General features: G+C 38.6%; 1 protein-coding gene across 1 annotated transcript; it reads right to left on the reverse strand.

Moving 5' to 3' along the window:
* Window positions 1-287: 287 nt before the first annotated feature.
* tubb6 (tubulin, beta 6 class V) lies at window positions 288-15,949 on the reverse strand. Its single transcript, XM_044339228.1, has 7 exons — window positions 15,777-15,949; window positions 11,744-11,852; window positions 10,159-10,269; window positions 8,597-8,712; window positions 8,089-8,217; window positions 6,010-6,824; window positions 288-1,273 (listed from the first exon to the last, which is right to left on the reverse strand). Exons 1-7 carry the CDS (start codon window positions 15,831-15,833, stop codon window positions 1,201-1,203), a joined length of 1,410 nt encoding a protein of 469 aa, XP_044195163.1. The 5' UTR covers window positions 15,834-15,949; the 3' UTR covers window positions 288-1,200.
* Between the last annotated feature and the right edge of the window lie 2,065 nt (window positions 15,950-18,014).

Below are 18,014 nucleotides of genomic sequence, written 5' to 3' on the forward strand. Positions count from 1 at the left end.
AAGCGGGAAGACATGAACTGTGAGATGGAATATGATGGAACAGAAATGGAAAATAGAAAGTAAAATTTCACAGCCTTGTTAAATGAAATCCATTTTAAAATTAATTCATAATTTAAACTCAATAAGGAAAATTAATTATTATTTGGCAAAGTATGTTGAAATGCAAGTGTAGTTAATCTGGTGTTTTCACCACTGGAGGGCTCTATTTCCTTTGATTATGAGTGGATATTTGTGCTTTCTGCTAATATTTTGACAAAAAGAAATGTGCATAAAAAACATTTTATTTTACACAAGTCATCTTTATTAGTTTTTATGTTTACACTCACAGCAACAAATACTTTCAAAATGTCCCAGTTTATACATCAGCATGGAGAGGCAGTCAGAAAACACTCGTCCTAAAATAATACAGTTTTCAAGTTTCCTGCACTGTGCTCATTTGGAGCCTCTGACTGCCTCTCATACTAACGAGAGATTTAAGAGTCATAACTGTGTGTGTTTCTACATGGTCTAAACTGCAGACTTGTTTTTAGCTCAACTAATCTGTATTTTTGATTTTGGTAAAAAGTAAAAACATTTTTTTTTTTCCCATCACACAAACAAGTAGAAACAATCAGAAATGTAATCCCAGTAAAATCATCACTACAAATAGAAGCACTTCAGGGAATTTTGCATTATGTATCTACAAATAAAAAGTACAAGGCACCGTTACAGCAGGACAGTTCTTGACTCTGTGCAAGACATCATAGATAAGAAGTTTTTTATAATGAATTAATGTGAAATGTTAGACTTGTTTAGTCTAAACACATTCAACTTTCATCCATGGCTTATTAATATATATTAAACCGCAGTCACAATCTTTCCCTTAACCAGAAGCCAGTAGTTGTCATGTGGAGATATTGCAAGAATAATTAATTACCACATTTAATGTTCAAAAACATAATTGAACATGATCCAGTGTTTGACAGAATTATCCAGAATTAACGCTCTGTTTGTTTAGACTAAAGGTTTGGAGTCATTACCTACACGTTATACACACAGCGATCCTGGATCAGCACTGCTGCTCTTCATGAGTCACACATCTTCAAACACTTTTCAGAAAATCAGGAATTTGCCAGATTGGTTTTGGATGTTGTTATTGTTATTGTAGGTTGTTTTTTGTTTTTTTTGTTTTGTCTTTTAGCTGATGACCCCCTTCTGCCTTTAGTTAATTGGGCTAAAGTTGTCTTCCTGCTCTCTGATTGGCTCATCAAGCTGCCCCTCTGCATCCCAGCTCCTGTTGGAGGGAAAACAGTAAACTTCAGACAGATAAATGCAATTTCTCTCATCAATCACTCTGACAAACTTAGTAAACAAAAGCTTCCAACACTTTTTTTGTTTGTTTGTTTGTTGTTTTTTTGTGTCATGTTGAAACAGGAAAAGGACAAATACAAACTGTTGACACAAAACAAGCTGCTGAGCCTCAAACAGCTTTCCAGATAAACATGATTTTTTTAAAGTCGTCATTTTAAATGCTTGTCTCTCACAGGCACACAGACACACAGAGAGGAGCTCAATCAAATGGATTAGACAAAAACAATCAATAGAGGCTGAGGCAGAAAGGCAAGAGTACCATCCTGAAAGACAGTTACTGCTCTCCTGCTGAGTGAAGAGGAGAAATGTTGCTGCAGAGTGGGACCTGTTGATAACATGGATGTTTTATAAGAGCTGGATACCAGACTAAAAATGGCACCCATTCAGTCCTAGAGGAATTGCTCAGCTGGCGCATACGCCAAAAAAGACAGTTTTATCGCAGGGAGAGTTTTACAAATATAAAACCCCCATGGACCAAAAGTTCATTATAGAAAGAGTCATAATTGACATTGTTTGCAGTTCAAGGTGTCCTGTCAACAGTTTGATAGATGTCTCTTTTACAATGGTGGTCTATGGGGAAAATGCTTTTTGGGCCGCAGGGGGATTTTTCACTGCAATACCGCGAGTGTCCAGCTCTTATTATACATCCATGGTTGGTAACCTGATGCACCAAATGGTTTGTTACACAGAACCATCTGAGAAGTCGTCCTTGGAAACTGTTTGGATAAGGACAGGCACTTTCAAAAAATACTTGACAGGTGACAGTCTATCACCGTCTATCACGACTAACTTCAACCAATCAAATCCACAAACCATATGACGTAATAGGAGAGCACCAAAGAGGAAACACAGCAACAAGCTGCAGTCTGAGGAACTTTGAAAGCTAGCAAGCAAGTCAGTGTATCTAGGTGGTGTAGTTATATAAATACTCTCCAGTCCTGATATAACTGATGCTATAGCAGCATCTACACTAACCTCTTTAGGAGCTGCCATTGTAATTTTTGAAACAAACAGTCGGTTCTTGCTGTTGTCACATCTAAACCATGCCTGTAGCTGCCAGTAGTTCCTCACACAACGCCGATTGGTCCGAACCACCGATGGTTTCGCCACAAGCACATAACTTGAAGTCTGACAAAATGTAATCTTGTGAATCCAGCTGCCTCACCAAGTGAACCTGTTGTTGCCAGACTTGGAAAATCTAGAGGTATCCAGAGATGAGAGTTATTCCAACTGTTTAACTACCACAAATTAATTTGCAGCGCTTATCAACATTATCTCCCCAAAATCAACTGGATCTCGTCTACATGCCACTATTTTTGAATACACATTAAATGGAAAACTATCTGCAGCCTCATACACGTAAACAAACCGACGTGCAAGTTCCCCCAGATATAGATCTCCATCATGGCCGTTCCAGGCCAGGTTCTATGATTCTATGGGCTGTAGGGGTGTCAGCAGATTGTTCTGATATTCGTTGTTGTTGTCTGATATACGAGTCCTCATTTCACCTGAATCTCTATAACAGAGCTAGCAAGTGCAAAGTTAGCATGACCCATTGAGCTACAATTGCCACATTTATGGGAAATACATCAGGTTGAAAAAATATCTCTATCCACACAAACAGTCCTATCAAGAAGTCAGGAGTTAGAAATGTCCACACTTTTAAGGGATAAGGCTGGTGATTTTCAAAAAAAATTTTATTGTCAACAAATCTCATGTTTGGAGTCAAACCAGCAATAAACTGGTCTTCTAGAAAGTATTGTGTGTGTATCCAAATCCTGATATATCTTATTCCTCTGTGCCATAGACCTCTCTTGTGTCTGTGAGCCACACCGCTGCACTGAGTGACATGTTCCTTCATCATGAAGAGTTTGGTCACGTTAGTTTGTTTAGAAACGGCTCCAAAGACTAATAACAGCATCATGTTTTAAGTCTCCAGAGAGTAGTTCTGTGTAAGGCAGACGCCACTGAGCATGTGCGGGAACATGGTTCTGTTTACAGCTTGTAGTCCAAACCTTCCTGCATATGCTGCGGAGTGGCTCATTGACTTGTTTTCGATAGTTTTGGACAACAACGAAGGTCTACAGCACAGAGGAATATGATATATCAGGCTCAGGCTTTGATCCACACACAATACTTGTTAGTAGGATGAGTTCACTGTTGGTTTGGCTCTGCATATGAGATTTGTTGACAATAAGAATAATGTAGAAAAATCACTAGACTTATCCTTTAAACATCATGTAACCATGGCAACAGCACTGATGAGTCTGTTGAATACCCAGTGATGTAGAGACAGAGATACAAAGACCCGCAGGTGGAGAATAGATCCACAGACATCAGCTCAGGCCGACAGACATGAGCAAAGCGTTTGTCTTTGAAGCTGACGGCTGCCGCTGCTCGCCCCGTAATCCACAACACAAACAGAACTGCTGGGAAATCAACTCTCACACACAAAGCTGGGCGGGGGAGATTAACAAGCTGTTGACGGGCTGATTCTCTCTGTCTGATGTGGTATTTTGTGAGTGCAGGGAGGTGAGCTCAGGTCCTGACAGATTCACTATCTGTGGTTTGGAAACCTACTCTTCATCTACGGCATTCAGCTCTCTGTGTCCAGTTTTCATTGTTGACACCAAAATGATGCTTTCTTGTTGTTGTTGTTTTGTTTGTTTGTTCATGTGTTTGTTTTCCTCATTTGTTCATCCATTAATTCATCCAAATTTCCACACTCATTATCCTCCCCCTGGTTATACTACTTCTCAACAATCGCGCAAATCCCTGCCAACTTTAGCTAAATTACAATCTTATGTTATGTTCTGTCCTTTTGTCTTTTTATATTTCATGTTGTTTCTGTTGTCATTTTGCTCCAATAAAAAAAAAAAACATTAAAAAAAGATACTTTACATGATATAAACACACTTTTCTATAAATCCCTTTTCCTTTTTAACAAAATAATCTTAACTTATCAAATGCATTATCTCAACACAAAGCAGCCATGCAAGAACTTTGTGTAAATAAAAAGCAGTCTAAAAACCGGAAAATTATGGTTTAATTTAAGAACTATTTTATCAAATAATAAGTAAAGAAGGTTTTTAATAATCAGTGGTACAGACACATTTCTGATTAAGATTCGTTCACTAGCCCTAATCTGTAGCAAACAGGAAGTTGACGTTTTCTCAACAGAAAATTTGCATTTTTTTATATAAAAGAAAGTTTTTGGGTCAAATATGCACACACTTAAGCAGACTCAGACAGGCATCATTTTTGTACATAAACAGGAACAGAACAATGATCAAAATCTCTAAAGGTCAATTCACATAAATGATTGGCTTTTGTTTAAAAAAGTGATATACTTAATAACTTGATCTTCTTATTGTAAAAACAAGCTGTTTCATGATTCAAATGACTGTGGTAACTTAATAAACCACCAGAATAATGAAACGAAATACACCAGGGACAGATCCGATACATAACAGACTACAGTTCACACATCCAGAAAACACTGACACGGCAGACATGTAACACTTTAAGGCACTGAATGCTTTAATTTCAGCCACTCCAGACGTGCTCACAATGTACAAAAATCACAGTTTGAAAACAAACACACGCAAACACAGTACAGTACAAAAACAGTTAATCAGGATTTTGTAAGTAAGTGGTCAAATAAAAAACGAGTAGCATGTGTCTGTGTAGAAAAGACAAAGGTAATGTCAAAGATGCCTTCATGTTTCCACTTTAAAGTGTTAGCATCCTGTCAGTGCACCTACTTCATTCACTACTTTAAATTGAATTGTTAGATATTCATTTTACATTTTTAACTGTTACCAAACATTTTTTTGTATTCCTAACGATCAACAGATCCTCGAACCTAAATGACAAAATGGCTCATTGTATTTTCTGATCTGACAGCTTTATGGTTAGTTTGGTTACATTTAGGTCATTGTCAGAAGAAACCACTGTTGACTGTTGGAAGGACACTGAGAAAAATTATTTTCAATATTATATTCCCACATTTCAGAAACATTGTAGAAACAAGAGCTCATCGTGGGAGAAAACATTTTTAAGAATTTGTCAGTGGTGTTTTGAAATTAAAAAACAACTAACAATTATTTTTACTTTAATATATTTGTTGATTATTTTTTCAATCATTCCATTAGCTGTCTAGATTTTAAATGCTGAATATAATGACTCCATTCTCTTATATAAGTTGTTCTAGCACCCCAAAACAACCCAGAAAATATCCATTGTAATCTTTGGATTTTTGCAGTTGTTGCAAATTTTTTTACATTCATAAAAATCAAGTAAAAATCAACTATCAACATTCAAACTGACTAGTTTATTAACTGGCGAATTGTCTTATTAGCCAAGTTTACATTAAGTTTTAACCAAATTTCCAGGAAATCGCCAAAAGAAAATTAAATTTAATGTTTGTTTCCATCCACTGCTGTTGTGTAAATATTAAGAGATAAACAGTAGGTGGTGCTTCTTCAGTTGGTGCCATTAAACCATTGCAGAAGAAGAGGACACAACGAGATGACGTCATTAAAAGAACTACTACTACTGTTTCAGAACTACTAGATTTGACCATTATTATTCTGATGTCACATGATTGCTCTACCAGCGTTCCCTCAGAGCTTTACCAGTCGTGTTCGGTCTCCTTACTCGTTGATCTCGTCCTCCTCGTCCTCAAAGTTCTCCTCGCCGTCGTTGGCAGTGGCTTCCTGGTACTGCTGGTACTCGGACACCAGGTCGTTCATGTTGCTCTCCGCCTCCGTGAACTCCATCTCGTCCATGCCCTCGCCTGTGAACCAGTGCAGGAAGGCCTTTCGGCGGAACATGGCGGAGAACTGCTCTGAGATGCGCTTGAACAACTCCTGGATGGCCGTGCTGTTGCCGATGAAGGTGGCTGCCATCTTGAGCCCCCGGGGAGCGATATCACAGACGGCCACCTTGACGTTGTTGGGGATCCACTCCACGAAGTAGCTGCTGTTCTTGTTCTGGACGTTCAGCATCTGCTCATCCACCTCCTTCATGGACATGGGCCCACGGAAAACAGTGGCAACGGTCAGGTAGCGTCCATGTCGAGGGTCGCAGGCCGCCATCATGTTTCTGGCATCGAACATCTGCTGGGTGAGCTCGGGAACGGTGAGTGCTCGGTACTGCTGGCTGCCCCTCGCCGTCAGAGGAGCAAACCCTGGCATGAAGAAGTGGAGTCTGGGGAAAGGCACCATGTTGACAGCCAGCTTGCGGAGATCTGCGTTGAGCTGTCCGGGGAACCGCAGAGAGGTCGTCACGCCGCTCATGGTGGCCGAAACCAGGTGGTTGAGGTCGCCGTAGGTGGGTGTGGTGAGTTTGAGAGTGCGGAAGCAGATGTCGTAAAGAGCTTCGTTGTCAATGCAGTAGGTCTCATCTGTGTTTTCAACCAGCTGGTGGACTGACAAGGTGGCGTTGTAGGGTTCCACCACGGTGTCCGACACCTGACGGATTAGAGAGAAGATCGGATATGAGGGGACGTTGAGGTGTGATGAAAAAAGCGAAGCAGGAACAGGGAAAAGAAAGACAAGGAGGAAGAGAAATTAAAGGATTACAGGATTATCCTTCATTTGCACATTGTCAGCCAAATGGGAAGAATTTGAAAATTTCCCATGATACCAGTTTAGGAGGATTCAGCCTGTAAAGGATGGGTTCACAATTTTTAGAGTCTGCCTTAAAACAACAGTCAGGTGTCCATATCAGCAGTGAAAGAGGTTTCCCTCGCTGTAATCATTCCTTCTGTTCATACTGGATATTAAAAGATCCTTCAAATGTGCTTTCAATGTAAGTGATGGGCCAAAATCCACAGTGTGTCCACACAGTCATTTAAAAGTCTCTGTGAAGCTTATATGAGGCTTCAGCAGTCTGAGTTAGTCACATCAAGTGGATATCTGACACATTTACATATACATTTACTTGATTTGACTCATTTGGATGGATGAAGCTTCATATTAGCTTCAGATAAACTTTTAAATACATTTTTTGCACAGAAGGAGGACTGTGGATTTTGTCCTCCATCACTTCCATTGTAAGGTCATTATGAAGGGATCTTCTAATGGTCAGTATGAACAGGAGGAATGATTACAGCAAGAAAAACAGCTTTAATGTTCATTTGGGCTCCTGACTGTTGTTTTAAGACACACTTGAAAAACTATGAAGCTTGTCCTTTAATCCATGATGGTAACTCCCTCTACTAATCTTGACAATACTGACTACTGACCAGGAATAGGGCCAGTCTCCAAAACAGAAGAAGCAATTATATTTAACTTTGCTCTACTGGAGTATAAACTGCTCCACAAAACAGTTGCATAATCTGCACTCATTTTTATTCCAATTCAAGCAGCATATAAAAAGTAAAAGACCTTCTATATAATTGTGTACTGTTGACGTTAATAGCTCTGTCATGAGCTTTGAGTTTGCCAAAAAAAAAAACCTTGTCCTGCTTACTTTTAAGGATATATTTAACAATTATTTTCACTTTAGTTTAATCTGTTTGATCTTTTTTTATATTACTTTATCTACTTATTATTTTCTGGTGTGACTGGGCTCTAAAGAGAAATCAGAGCAACACCATGGACTATATAGAAAGGGTTTTGGGTTGTGAGAGAAGAATATAAGTGGAAAGGGTATTATAAGAGGAAGATGAAAGAAAGTAGGATGAAGCACAAAAAAGAGAGGGAATAAACACAGATTATTCCTTCCTGATACCTTAGGTGAGGGCATGACACTGAATGTGTTCATGATCCGGTCAGGGTACTCCTCCCGGATCTTACTGATCAGCAGGGTGCCCATACCCGAGCCGGTGCCCCCTCCCAGAGAGTGAGTCAGCTGGAAACCCTGCGAGGAGAAGTTGTTTATTTCTGTCATTTCACAGCAAACAGTGATGAGAAAGTTACAGTCTGCTTTCAGATATTTATTATTTGGTCATGGGTGTAGGTTTGGCTTCAGTAAAGAACTGTCCTTTTCATGTAATCTAGCAAATAAACTGTAAAGCCACACAAATTACTGCATTGTAATACACTGACCTTAAATCACCTTTGATGATATTATATTATATAAAAATGTTTGACAAAAAAAATGCAATTTCAAATAAAAATGTTTTGTTTCCATCTTTACTACAAAAGTGCTTCATTTTAACCTGGTTTAGGGTTTAACCAACCAATGAGATTATTGATTATTTCTTCAGAAAAGCCAAAAGAAGACTAGTCTTCTTCACCTGGAGACAATCACAGTGCTCGCACTCCTTCCTCACTATGTCCAGGACTGAGTCTACGAGCTCCGCCCCCTCCGTGTAGTGACCTTTAGCCCAGTTGTTCCCCGCACCTGTCTGACCTGCAGACAACCAATCATCAGCACAAACATTTTGCAAATCCATCTGTGAAATGTAAAATGATCACCACGACAGATGGGAATGTGCACGCAGACCCACACTCCACTGGTGACCCATTTTCAGCCGGGGTATCAGAGGACAGAGTTTAATTCATGTGTGTGTACATGAGAGACGTGGAGAGATCTACAACCTCCCTGCTTCTTCTCCTACTCAGACATCAGTTTATAAAACAAATGCTGGACTTACTTCACTGTGTTTACTGTACAAATTACACGCTGGAAAGTTTCACTGCTGTTCCATCTCTGTGATAACACAAACCTCCCTACAACTCCTTAAGCTGCAATAATTTATACTTTTTATAAAGTTTATCTTGTAGTAATAAACCCAGAGAGCAATGTCACCATCTCTGCAGTTCTGCAAAGCATTTTAGCCTCTTTTAGCTGCTAGTTTCAGGCAGTGGGCAGCTGTTTGCTAACATTTTGGCCATGACTACTTTATAAGATGATAATATGTCAGATGTCGTGTTATTTATGCTGCCACCAAATGGAGCAAAAAAAAGTAAACTTTAATTTAGCTTCAATCAAATTTAAAGTATAAAGGACCAAGAGTGGAACCCTGAGAAACTCCACAAGTAATTATTGACACTTTCAACAATAATGGGATGATCATGTGTCTGCAGGATGTGGAAGTAGGCAGCTGTTTGTTGACATGTTAGCCGCAACTGCTTTATAAATCAATAATATATCATATGCTGTGTTTACAGCTGGTTCTGCTGCCCCAAGAGGCCGAAAAAATCAATTAATGCAGCTTTAAGGGTTTTTACCTGCTGACTGGTGCTCTAAAAATAAAAATCTCCTGCTCCTTTAATTACAGTTATGTTTGGATTTTTTCATATCTGCAGCCTTTCCATTTCTTTTTTTATCTAACGTTGGTATTCTGGAAAAATCTTATGCAGAAGAGTTTGACATTTGCTGTGTAAATGAAGCTGTCTGGTGAGCCATGTGTCAATGTGAGCATTTCATAATATTATTATCTCTTTATTTCTAAATAATAAAGATTTTCTTTCATTTTTATCCTCAATCAGTGACTTAGTTGAGGAAGACATTCATGAGGAGAAGAATACATTCGGTTTATATAATTATTTTGCAGAATTGCACCTTAATCAACCCCCTGAGTTTTAGGCTGCTTTCTTTGATATAATGAAGCATTTAAGCAGAGATCAGCATGCCATAAAACTACCTTTATCTCAAAACTTTTTATCTTATTTATCCTAAAGCAAATTAAAAATTCATTTTCCAGGTAAGGGTCTTCAGTCATTATTGGACCTTAGGTAAATATAATGGGCATTTTTACATAAACAACCCTATAAACTTACACAAACTTACAACTTCATTGCTAAAACCTCCATTAACCTCCATATTCCTTGAATAAAAGCAGTTGACTGTTACCAAAGATGAAGTTGTCTGGTCTGAAGAGTTGTCCGAAAGCTCCTGAACGAACACTGTCCATGGTTCCTGGCTCCAAGTCGACCAGCACTGACCGGGGGACATATTTATGTGCTGCACAAACAAACAGAAGAAACATGATACTTTCTGGCACCAAAATGTCACATTTTTATGTTGTTCAAATGCTCTAAACCGACCTATGTTTACATTTTCCTGTTAAGTGACCTCTTGGAGTTGTCTCAGGTCCCATTGGTGGGGACTGGTGGCCAATAGTTTGCCTCGATTCATGCCTCACCTGTTAAGCTCACTATATATATTGTTCCAAATCCTGATCATTGAGTCTTTGTGATGAACAAACTTTGCTCCTGTTACTATTCCCTTGTTCCAAGGAGTTTTCAAACCTGCCATGTTTAGTCCAGTTGAAGGAGACTCTTGTTTTTCCTCCTTGGTACTATTCATTTGGGCAGGTCTGAACACAGCAGTCGTACTTGGGTTTGGACCCTTTGAGACTGGAGATCCGACAGAGATCCAGCTACTACCAGTAGGCCAGCTAAGCAAACTACGCACAACATAGCAGCCATTTGCCAAGAAAACAATTTGCAATACTGTTCCTCAGATAAGCGCTATATACTTTTAGTGTTTCTTTAATTTAAGAATCTATTCTATTTCCATTTTTATTGTTTTTATATTTTTGACTACTCTTTGCATTTTATGTTCCCTACACTCTAAAAACATATAGCTAGAATTTGGTTAAACTTCTCTGCTTTGGTTTGTGATTGTGTGTCCTGGAAATACCGAACCTAAAATACACAGAGTGACAAGTTCTCACCTGTGACAGGAGTGACTTGTGACTTGTGATCCAACCTCCATCTGATCTGACAACTAGGTGTACTCTGCAAATGGTTTGCATGCTGGGATGTGGATGAATGAACTCAACAGTTGCTAGCAGCTACTCTGAAAATGAATCAAGGTCCAACCTGGACTAAAACAACAAAGAATTTGGATGAAGGAGCTTCCTCAGCACCTTCTTCCAGTGTTTATGTTCTCAATACCGTCCCAGACACAACTGACCAATGACAGAATGTTTAGTGAGAATGGTTTAGTAATACATTTTGGTTTTTTCTGTGTGAAAAGTAACCAAACAAACAGGAAAATGCAACTCATTCACTGATACTGACAGAGCAAACCAACTAAAGGTTTCCGAATCCTTAGATAAAAATATATTAATAAGATATAAAACAATGTGCGGTGTCCCAAATATTTAAAAAATGCAAAAAAAGATGGCAATTTTCCTCTCTTGTGTCAATTATTTACTTAACATTTCAGTTTTATCCATCAATTTGGAAACACTTGGGGGAAAAAAAACAAGCTTTGTGTTGGTTTAAGAGGTGAATTGTGATTAATTTTCCAGTAGAAGCCAAACTCAGACCATCGCAGGTGATTAAGGGGAATATTCACAGTGACTCACACACACACACACACACTCACACACACACACCCACACACTCACACACACACTCACACACACACACACACACACACACACACACACACACACACACACACACTCCTTATCTATTTTACTTACAGGATGCCTCATTGTAGTAGACGTTGACCCTGTCCAGCTGAAGAGCTGAGTCACCCACATAGTTTCCTGCAGGGTCGATGCCGTGCTCATCGCTGATCACTTCCCAGAACTGATGGAGTCACAGAAGCAGCAACAGATGAAGGAGAAGAAGAAGAAGAACTCAGATGTTAACCTGAACATTTTGTTAAACCCTTTTTCTCCCACAGAGCTCCTTCCATCTATGTATTAGCATATTTGGGTCACAGAGGTAACCACTGCTTTCTCTAGAAGATAATTAACCAGCGATGGTTGAAAAAAACAGAAGGTTTTCATGGTGATTTCTTTATACTGAGGAAATAATTACCAAGAAATCTGCATGGATAATTACCAGAAATTATATACTATATATACTATATATATATATATATAGTGATTTGGATGAAATGAGCTTTTAATTTAAAAATTCAGAATGACATTTTTAATTAGTTCTTTGCCTTTGAACCAAAAAATCAAATAGAGTCCAGAACATAAAATATTTAAAAACATTCAGTTAACTTGTGAATCATTACATTTGGGGAAATGTATTCATTTGGAAACTTTGGCATGGAATTTAAAGAGTTTGTCATGAGTTGAATAAGAGTTTAAAAGGTGAAAACAGACGTTAGAGGTTGATAATAAAACGTCGAACAGCAAGATAAATATTCAAACTTAAACAATGTCAGATACTTTTTACAATGCTGTGGCCGTTTCTCTACATTTGTTTACAACCTGCTGAGTTACATACTTTCCACACAGTCACAGGGATTCGTTACCCAGCAGCCTCTGTGTTTGCACTATGGAACCTGCTGGCTGCTCATTGAGTGTTTGTTGTTTCTCTGATTATAATTTTCGTCTTTTTTTTATTTTGTTTAATCCTGCCCTGCGGAACTTTTACATATAAATGAACGTCCATTACAAGAGTCAAGAGTTTTTAAATCTCATGTCAGTGGCGACATTCCCATGCTGGCCGTTTGGCTGTTAATCGTGTGGCTCTTCTAGACTTTCCAAGTGTTATTAGACCAAATGGATCAAATCTGATAGTGAAAGGAGTCATTTGGCAGGAGTTGTGTGACACTCAAAACAATTTATCCACCATTTTACAGCAGCAACAGCAGGTTACGGCCAGTGGTGTACTGGCCATCAGGCATACTGGGACAAATCCTGGTGGGCTGGTGTACCATCAAAAAATATGTTTTTGGTCTGATAGACCAAAACACTGTCAAAACATATTCATTTTTACCAACCCTCTCTGTGTGCCTGTTATTCACAGCTGAGCGCCTCCCTTTACTCTCACTGCCAGAAGGGGGAGACAAAAGTCCTACCCTCCAGCTTTAAATCCGCAGTAACTAATTTTTTGTCCACTAGTTTTTTTTGCAGAAACAAATAGTGAACACAACTCTGACATATCATCAGCTTTTAAGTTGACATGTTGAACTTGTTAGCAAACAGTTGCTTATTTCCACATCCAGCAGTTACGGAGCAACATTATCATTCATGTGGAGTCGTGTTTCTGTCCACCTGGTGAATGTAAGTCCAATATTCACTCTCTTTTAGCTCTGTTTTTACTCTCTACCAACTCCTGAGGGAAATATCAGGCTCTTTAGCTGCTAAATGCTCCACTATGTTCACCAGCTAGTCTACAGCTAACTGTGTCTGTTTGCAGTTTGGTGCTGAGCAGGTAGTGTACAGCGGCTTTTTACAGCTTTTTCTCTGAAAACAACACTATGAGAGCGCTGAGAGTGAACCAGAACAGTAAAGTTGCAGCTGGACAGATAAACAATGAGCTGAAACTCACTATAAAGCTCCGTAAAGCCGAGAGGAGCTGCAGAGTCTCTGATAATTCTCTGTAGGTTCATCACTACGAGCCACAACCAACACATTACACACTGATAGTTCAGACAACGTTATTATAAAAATATCGATTACAGTCACTTCATTTTTTGGAGTATAGTGTCAGTGTTATTGTGTGGTTTGCGTATGTTTTCATGTTTTAATGAATTGCCGGATAGGATCAGACAGTTTTCCATTTTTGTGGACAACAAAGTTGTATTCTCATGTTTCACTTTCTCTGTTACTAAAACTATGTTCGGTCACTTGACTTCCAGCCCAGAAAACTCATACTGAAATAGTTGTGTGAGTCAGAGTGTAGTTGTGTGTGTGTGTGTGTGTGTGTGTGTGTGTGTGTGTGTGTGTGTGTGTGTGTGTGTGTGTGTGTGTATCCAGATTCCTTGAATAGTCTCACAGTGGCTCTAAGTTCACTCCTCCGCACCACTGTGAAGAGTTTATTACTAAACAGAAAGGAACCAAGGCCCAATGAATTCATTCATTCATTCAAAAATGTACTGTTAGCTATCCATTGTTTTAATTTCTATTCATCATATTAACCTCAAAAACAATAGCTTGTCTCTTCTGTACTCTGTCAGCTATAAGCTCATTGGTTCAACTCAGAAATATAGTTTCATTTATAGAAGGGGGACTTTCCTAAAACAGCTGGTCACTGTATTTGTTATAAAACAAACACAGGGGGAGCTGCATTTGTTGGGGACTATTTTCTGTGGCGGATGGATCCACATTTGGTGCTCTAGTGAGTATTTCTCAACACATCCTCTTAATAAAACGACCTATGTGGTCGTTTTATTAAGAGGATGTGGAGTGTTTTCTAATATGCCGCTTCTATCGGCAGTAATATTAAACAATAATTTTATTTTATGGTGTGACAACGCTGTTGTTAAGATCTGGTTAGGTTTAGGCACAAAAACCACTTGGTTCGAGTTAGGAAAAGATCATGGTTTGGGTCAAAATGATCACTTGAAACGTGGAGTGGGTTAGTTACTTCCTTAAAGTTACACAACCTTTGTTTTTTTTTTAAAAAAACTGTCCCAACTCGTGGTTGGAAACATGACAATCGTGGTTGGAAACAGGAAGCAAAACAGCGGTCTCCTGCAGCTAAGTCAACTTTTTGCCATCTAACTATCTCACCATCCACCCAACTGCGTCACTTCCTCGGGTCATAATTACTACGACCACTAGATGGTGTAAACGTAACTATTGGCTGTTTTTGCTGACCTGAATTTTTGACCTATACTGTCGTTTTTCTTGTGAAGACGGGCAGCAGGACAGTGTGTGTGGGACTGAATCAGAATAAACTACAGTGTGTGTGTTCATGGTGATGACGAAACATGTCACCCGGTGCAGTGGTGTGGCTCACTGATGTGTTTTTAATAGTTTTTGGACAACAACAGAAGTCTACAGCACAGAGGAATAAGATATATCACAATACTCGTTAGTACATCAGTTCATTGTTGGTTTTGGTTTCTTCACAGAATTTGTTAAAGAACATTTTATTACATATTATTGTAGCCATGATGACAAAGGTGGCCTAACTTTAAGGAAGTACTAACTTTAACAAACCTAACCTTAACAAAGTGATCATTTTAACCCAAACCATCATCTTTCCCTAAACCTAATCAGACCTCAACCGCAGCATTGTCACATCATAAAACATCATTATTGTTTAACAGTGATGTGTAACGGTTTAATGTGTCAGATATCCACCTGATATGACTAACTCAGACTGCTGAAGCCTCATATAAGCTTCACAGAGACTTTTCAATGACTGTGTGGACACACTGTGGATTTTGGCCTCCATCACTTCCATTGAAAGCACATTTGAAGGATCTTTTAATATCCAGTATGAACAGGAGGAATGATTACAGCGAGGAAAACCTCTTTCACTGTTCATATGGACACCTGACTGCTGTTTTAAGACACACTTGAAAAAAATTTTAACCTACCCTTTAAGCCCTCCACCGACCCTTTATCATCTTTGCTCAGATAATCAATAAATTACCAAACTTGTCGCTGATTGATTCACTAATCGTAACACTTCATAATTATGACAGAAGTTAGCCATGTATGGAAACCCTGATGCTTTATGCAAGTCATGGAGATATTACTGTGGTATTACTTTTGCTGCAGCTACAAGTTGAGTCATGAAATATAAAGTGGTCTGTACCTTGGTCCCGATCTGGTTCCCGCACTGTCCGGCCTGGATATGAACTATTTCCCTCATCTTTCGTCTTTTCTCTCGGTCTTTTTCTCTCTCCGGTGATTCTCTGAGATCAGTCGTTCCTCTGCTGCTGGATGCCGGTGTGTGTCTGATCCACCACGGGAGCGCGCGGCCGGCTTCATCTGCTGCTGCTCTCGTGCGCGGACACGCGACCACGCCCTGAGGGGGGGGGCAGAGTTTGTCCCACTCAGCAGAAAGTCCTGTCTTCTCTATCTGTCACACAACAACACTACCACTGTCCCACACACTACATACTAATACATAAGTGAGGCAAATATATGATTCCAGAGGCTGAAAGTAAATATTTCATTTTAGAGGTTCAGTATTTTATCCGACGACTTTTTGCAGATTAAAATTATCCTAATTAACTATAATTAATAAAGCTCATTAAAGGTGATGCATTCCTGTCTTTCATCAAGTTGTCTATAAATAAAACAGCCTACTGCTTATTACTTATTACCTACTTGCATTTTCTTTTATACTTTTGAGAAGTGAACTTTACTTGAACATTTAAATGCAGTATTTTTTACTAGATTTTACTTGCCAAAAAGTATTTTCCACTGTGTGTACTTCATGTTTACTAATTGTGATTATTGTACTTATTGTAACCCTAACCCTAAAGTAATAAAATAATAATAATAAATAAAGTAATAATAAATAAATAAAGGAAGCATTCAACATTGTTGGCAGCCAAAAAACCTATATGTTTACTGTCAGGGTGACCACTGAATATTCATTAGAAAATATTAAAAAGTGTAATATTGAAAAGGATTGCATTTGCACATTACATGTATTGTTTATAGTATTTATACTGTGAACATTTGCAGATTCCTGGTTAATATCTTACATTATTGTCAGGTCATATATATGTTGTAGGCCTACTGTATTACTTACCTACTTATAACAACTTGACTTTCGTGGTAGTTCTGTTTTCTCTTACCTTCTATTTTTTGATTGTCATCACAACACCAAGGCAAAGTCCTTGTATGTGCAAACTTAACTGGCAGTAAACCAGTTTCTGATTCTAACAAGACAATAAAGTCAGGTAAATTACAGGTGTACAACTTAAAAACTTCCACTTAATTCAAAGCGGCATAACCTCAATATAACTCAACTCAATGTCACAGAGAACATAATCGCAGGATCCAATGATCATTCAGCTGCACTTCTGTTATGCTTATGGCTTCACAGACCTAAGTGCCAATTTACAGATTTTGTACACACGATATGGTCTTTGTTTATTAAGTCTCAAATTACTACTACTGAGTACACATTCTATGTATCATATTTTCACTTTATCTTATTCTTATTTATTTTATCAAGTGGTTTTTATTTTCCATCTTATATACATTTACATGTTTTATGTTCATTTGTCTTTTTTGTTGTGAAGCACTTGGTGCATGTAATTTTTTGTTGTAAAGTACTTCTAGCTGCATTTTTTGTATGAAAGGTGCTATACAAATAAAGTTATTATTATGATTATTAACTTAAAGCTGCAGATGCAGGCATGTTGATGTCGCCGCCTACGGGCAAGAAAAGTAACAGCAGCAGCAATTATGATGTCCGATACATATAGCCAGGATTTTATAAATAGTTTTTCTGTATCAGTATGGGCGGGATGTATAGATTAGGCTATGATAGGAGTGAGTGAACTCAGGTGAACTGATCTACGTCATGGAAGTAGGCAGAGGATTGCTGAATAGTATGGCTCTATTCTACAAATCCGTTACATACATGATATTGTTGAAATAAAACGGAAATATTGTCAACATTCCCATTATTTAACTATTAAATCTGAAATCTGATACCCATCCAATAAGTTTCCTCTAGCAACAGACTGAGGTGTTAAAAAATGTTAAATGTAAAGCCTCAAAAACTCAAAGACAATAGCAGCTATTAAAAAGAAAAAACTGTAACACTCATTGCCTGCAGGCGGCGCAGGCTGTTGGTGTAAATCCCATCTGATTGATCAAATAGCTCCCCCTGGTGGAAGAACTGCAGCCTGCCAAACGAGAACGAGTGAGTTTGTGAATGAACCACAAGCCGGTTCCAAGAGGTGGTTTGAATATTCACATACTGTGAAACAAACAGTCGTTTCACAATATGGATTTGTTCTGCAGTCTGATCAGAGAAATGAGGAAGGACTTCTGGAGGGGATTTTTTTTTCCTCTGTCAGGGAACATG

This window comes from Thunnus albacares, chromosome 21 (assembly GCF_914725855.1).
Source record: "Thunnus albacares chromosome 21, fThuAlb1.1, whole genome shotgun sequence".
NCBI lineage: Eukaryota > Metazoa > Chordata > Actinopteri > Scombriformes > Scombridae > Thunnus > Thunnus albacares.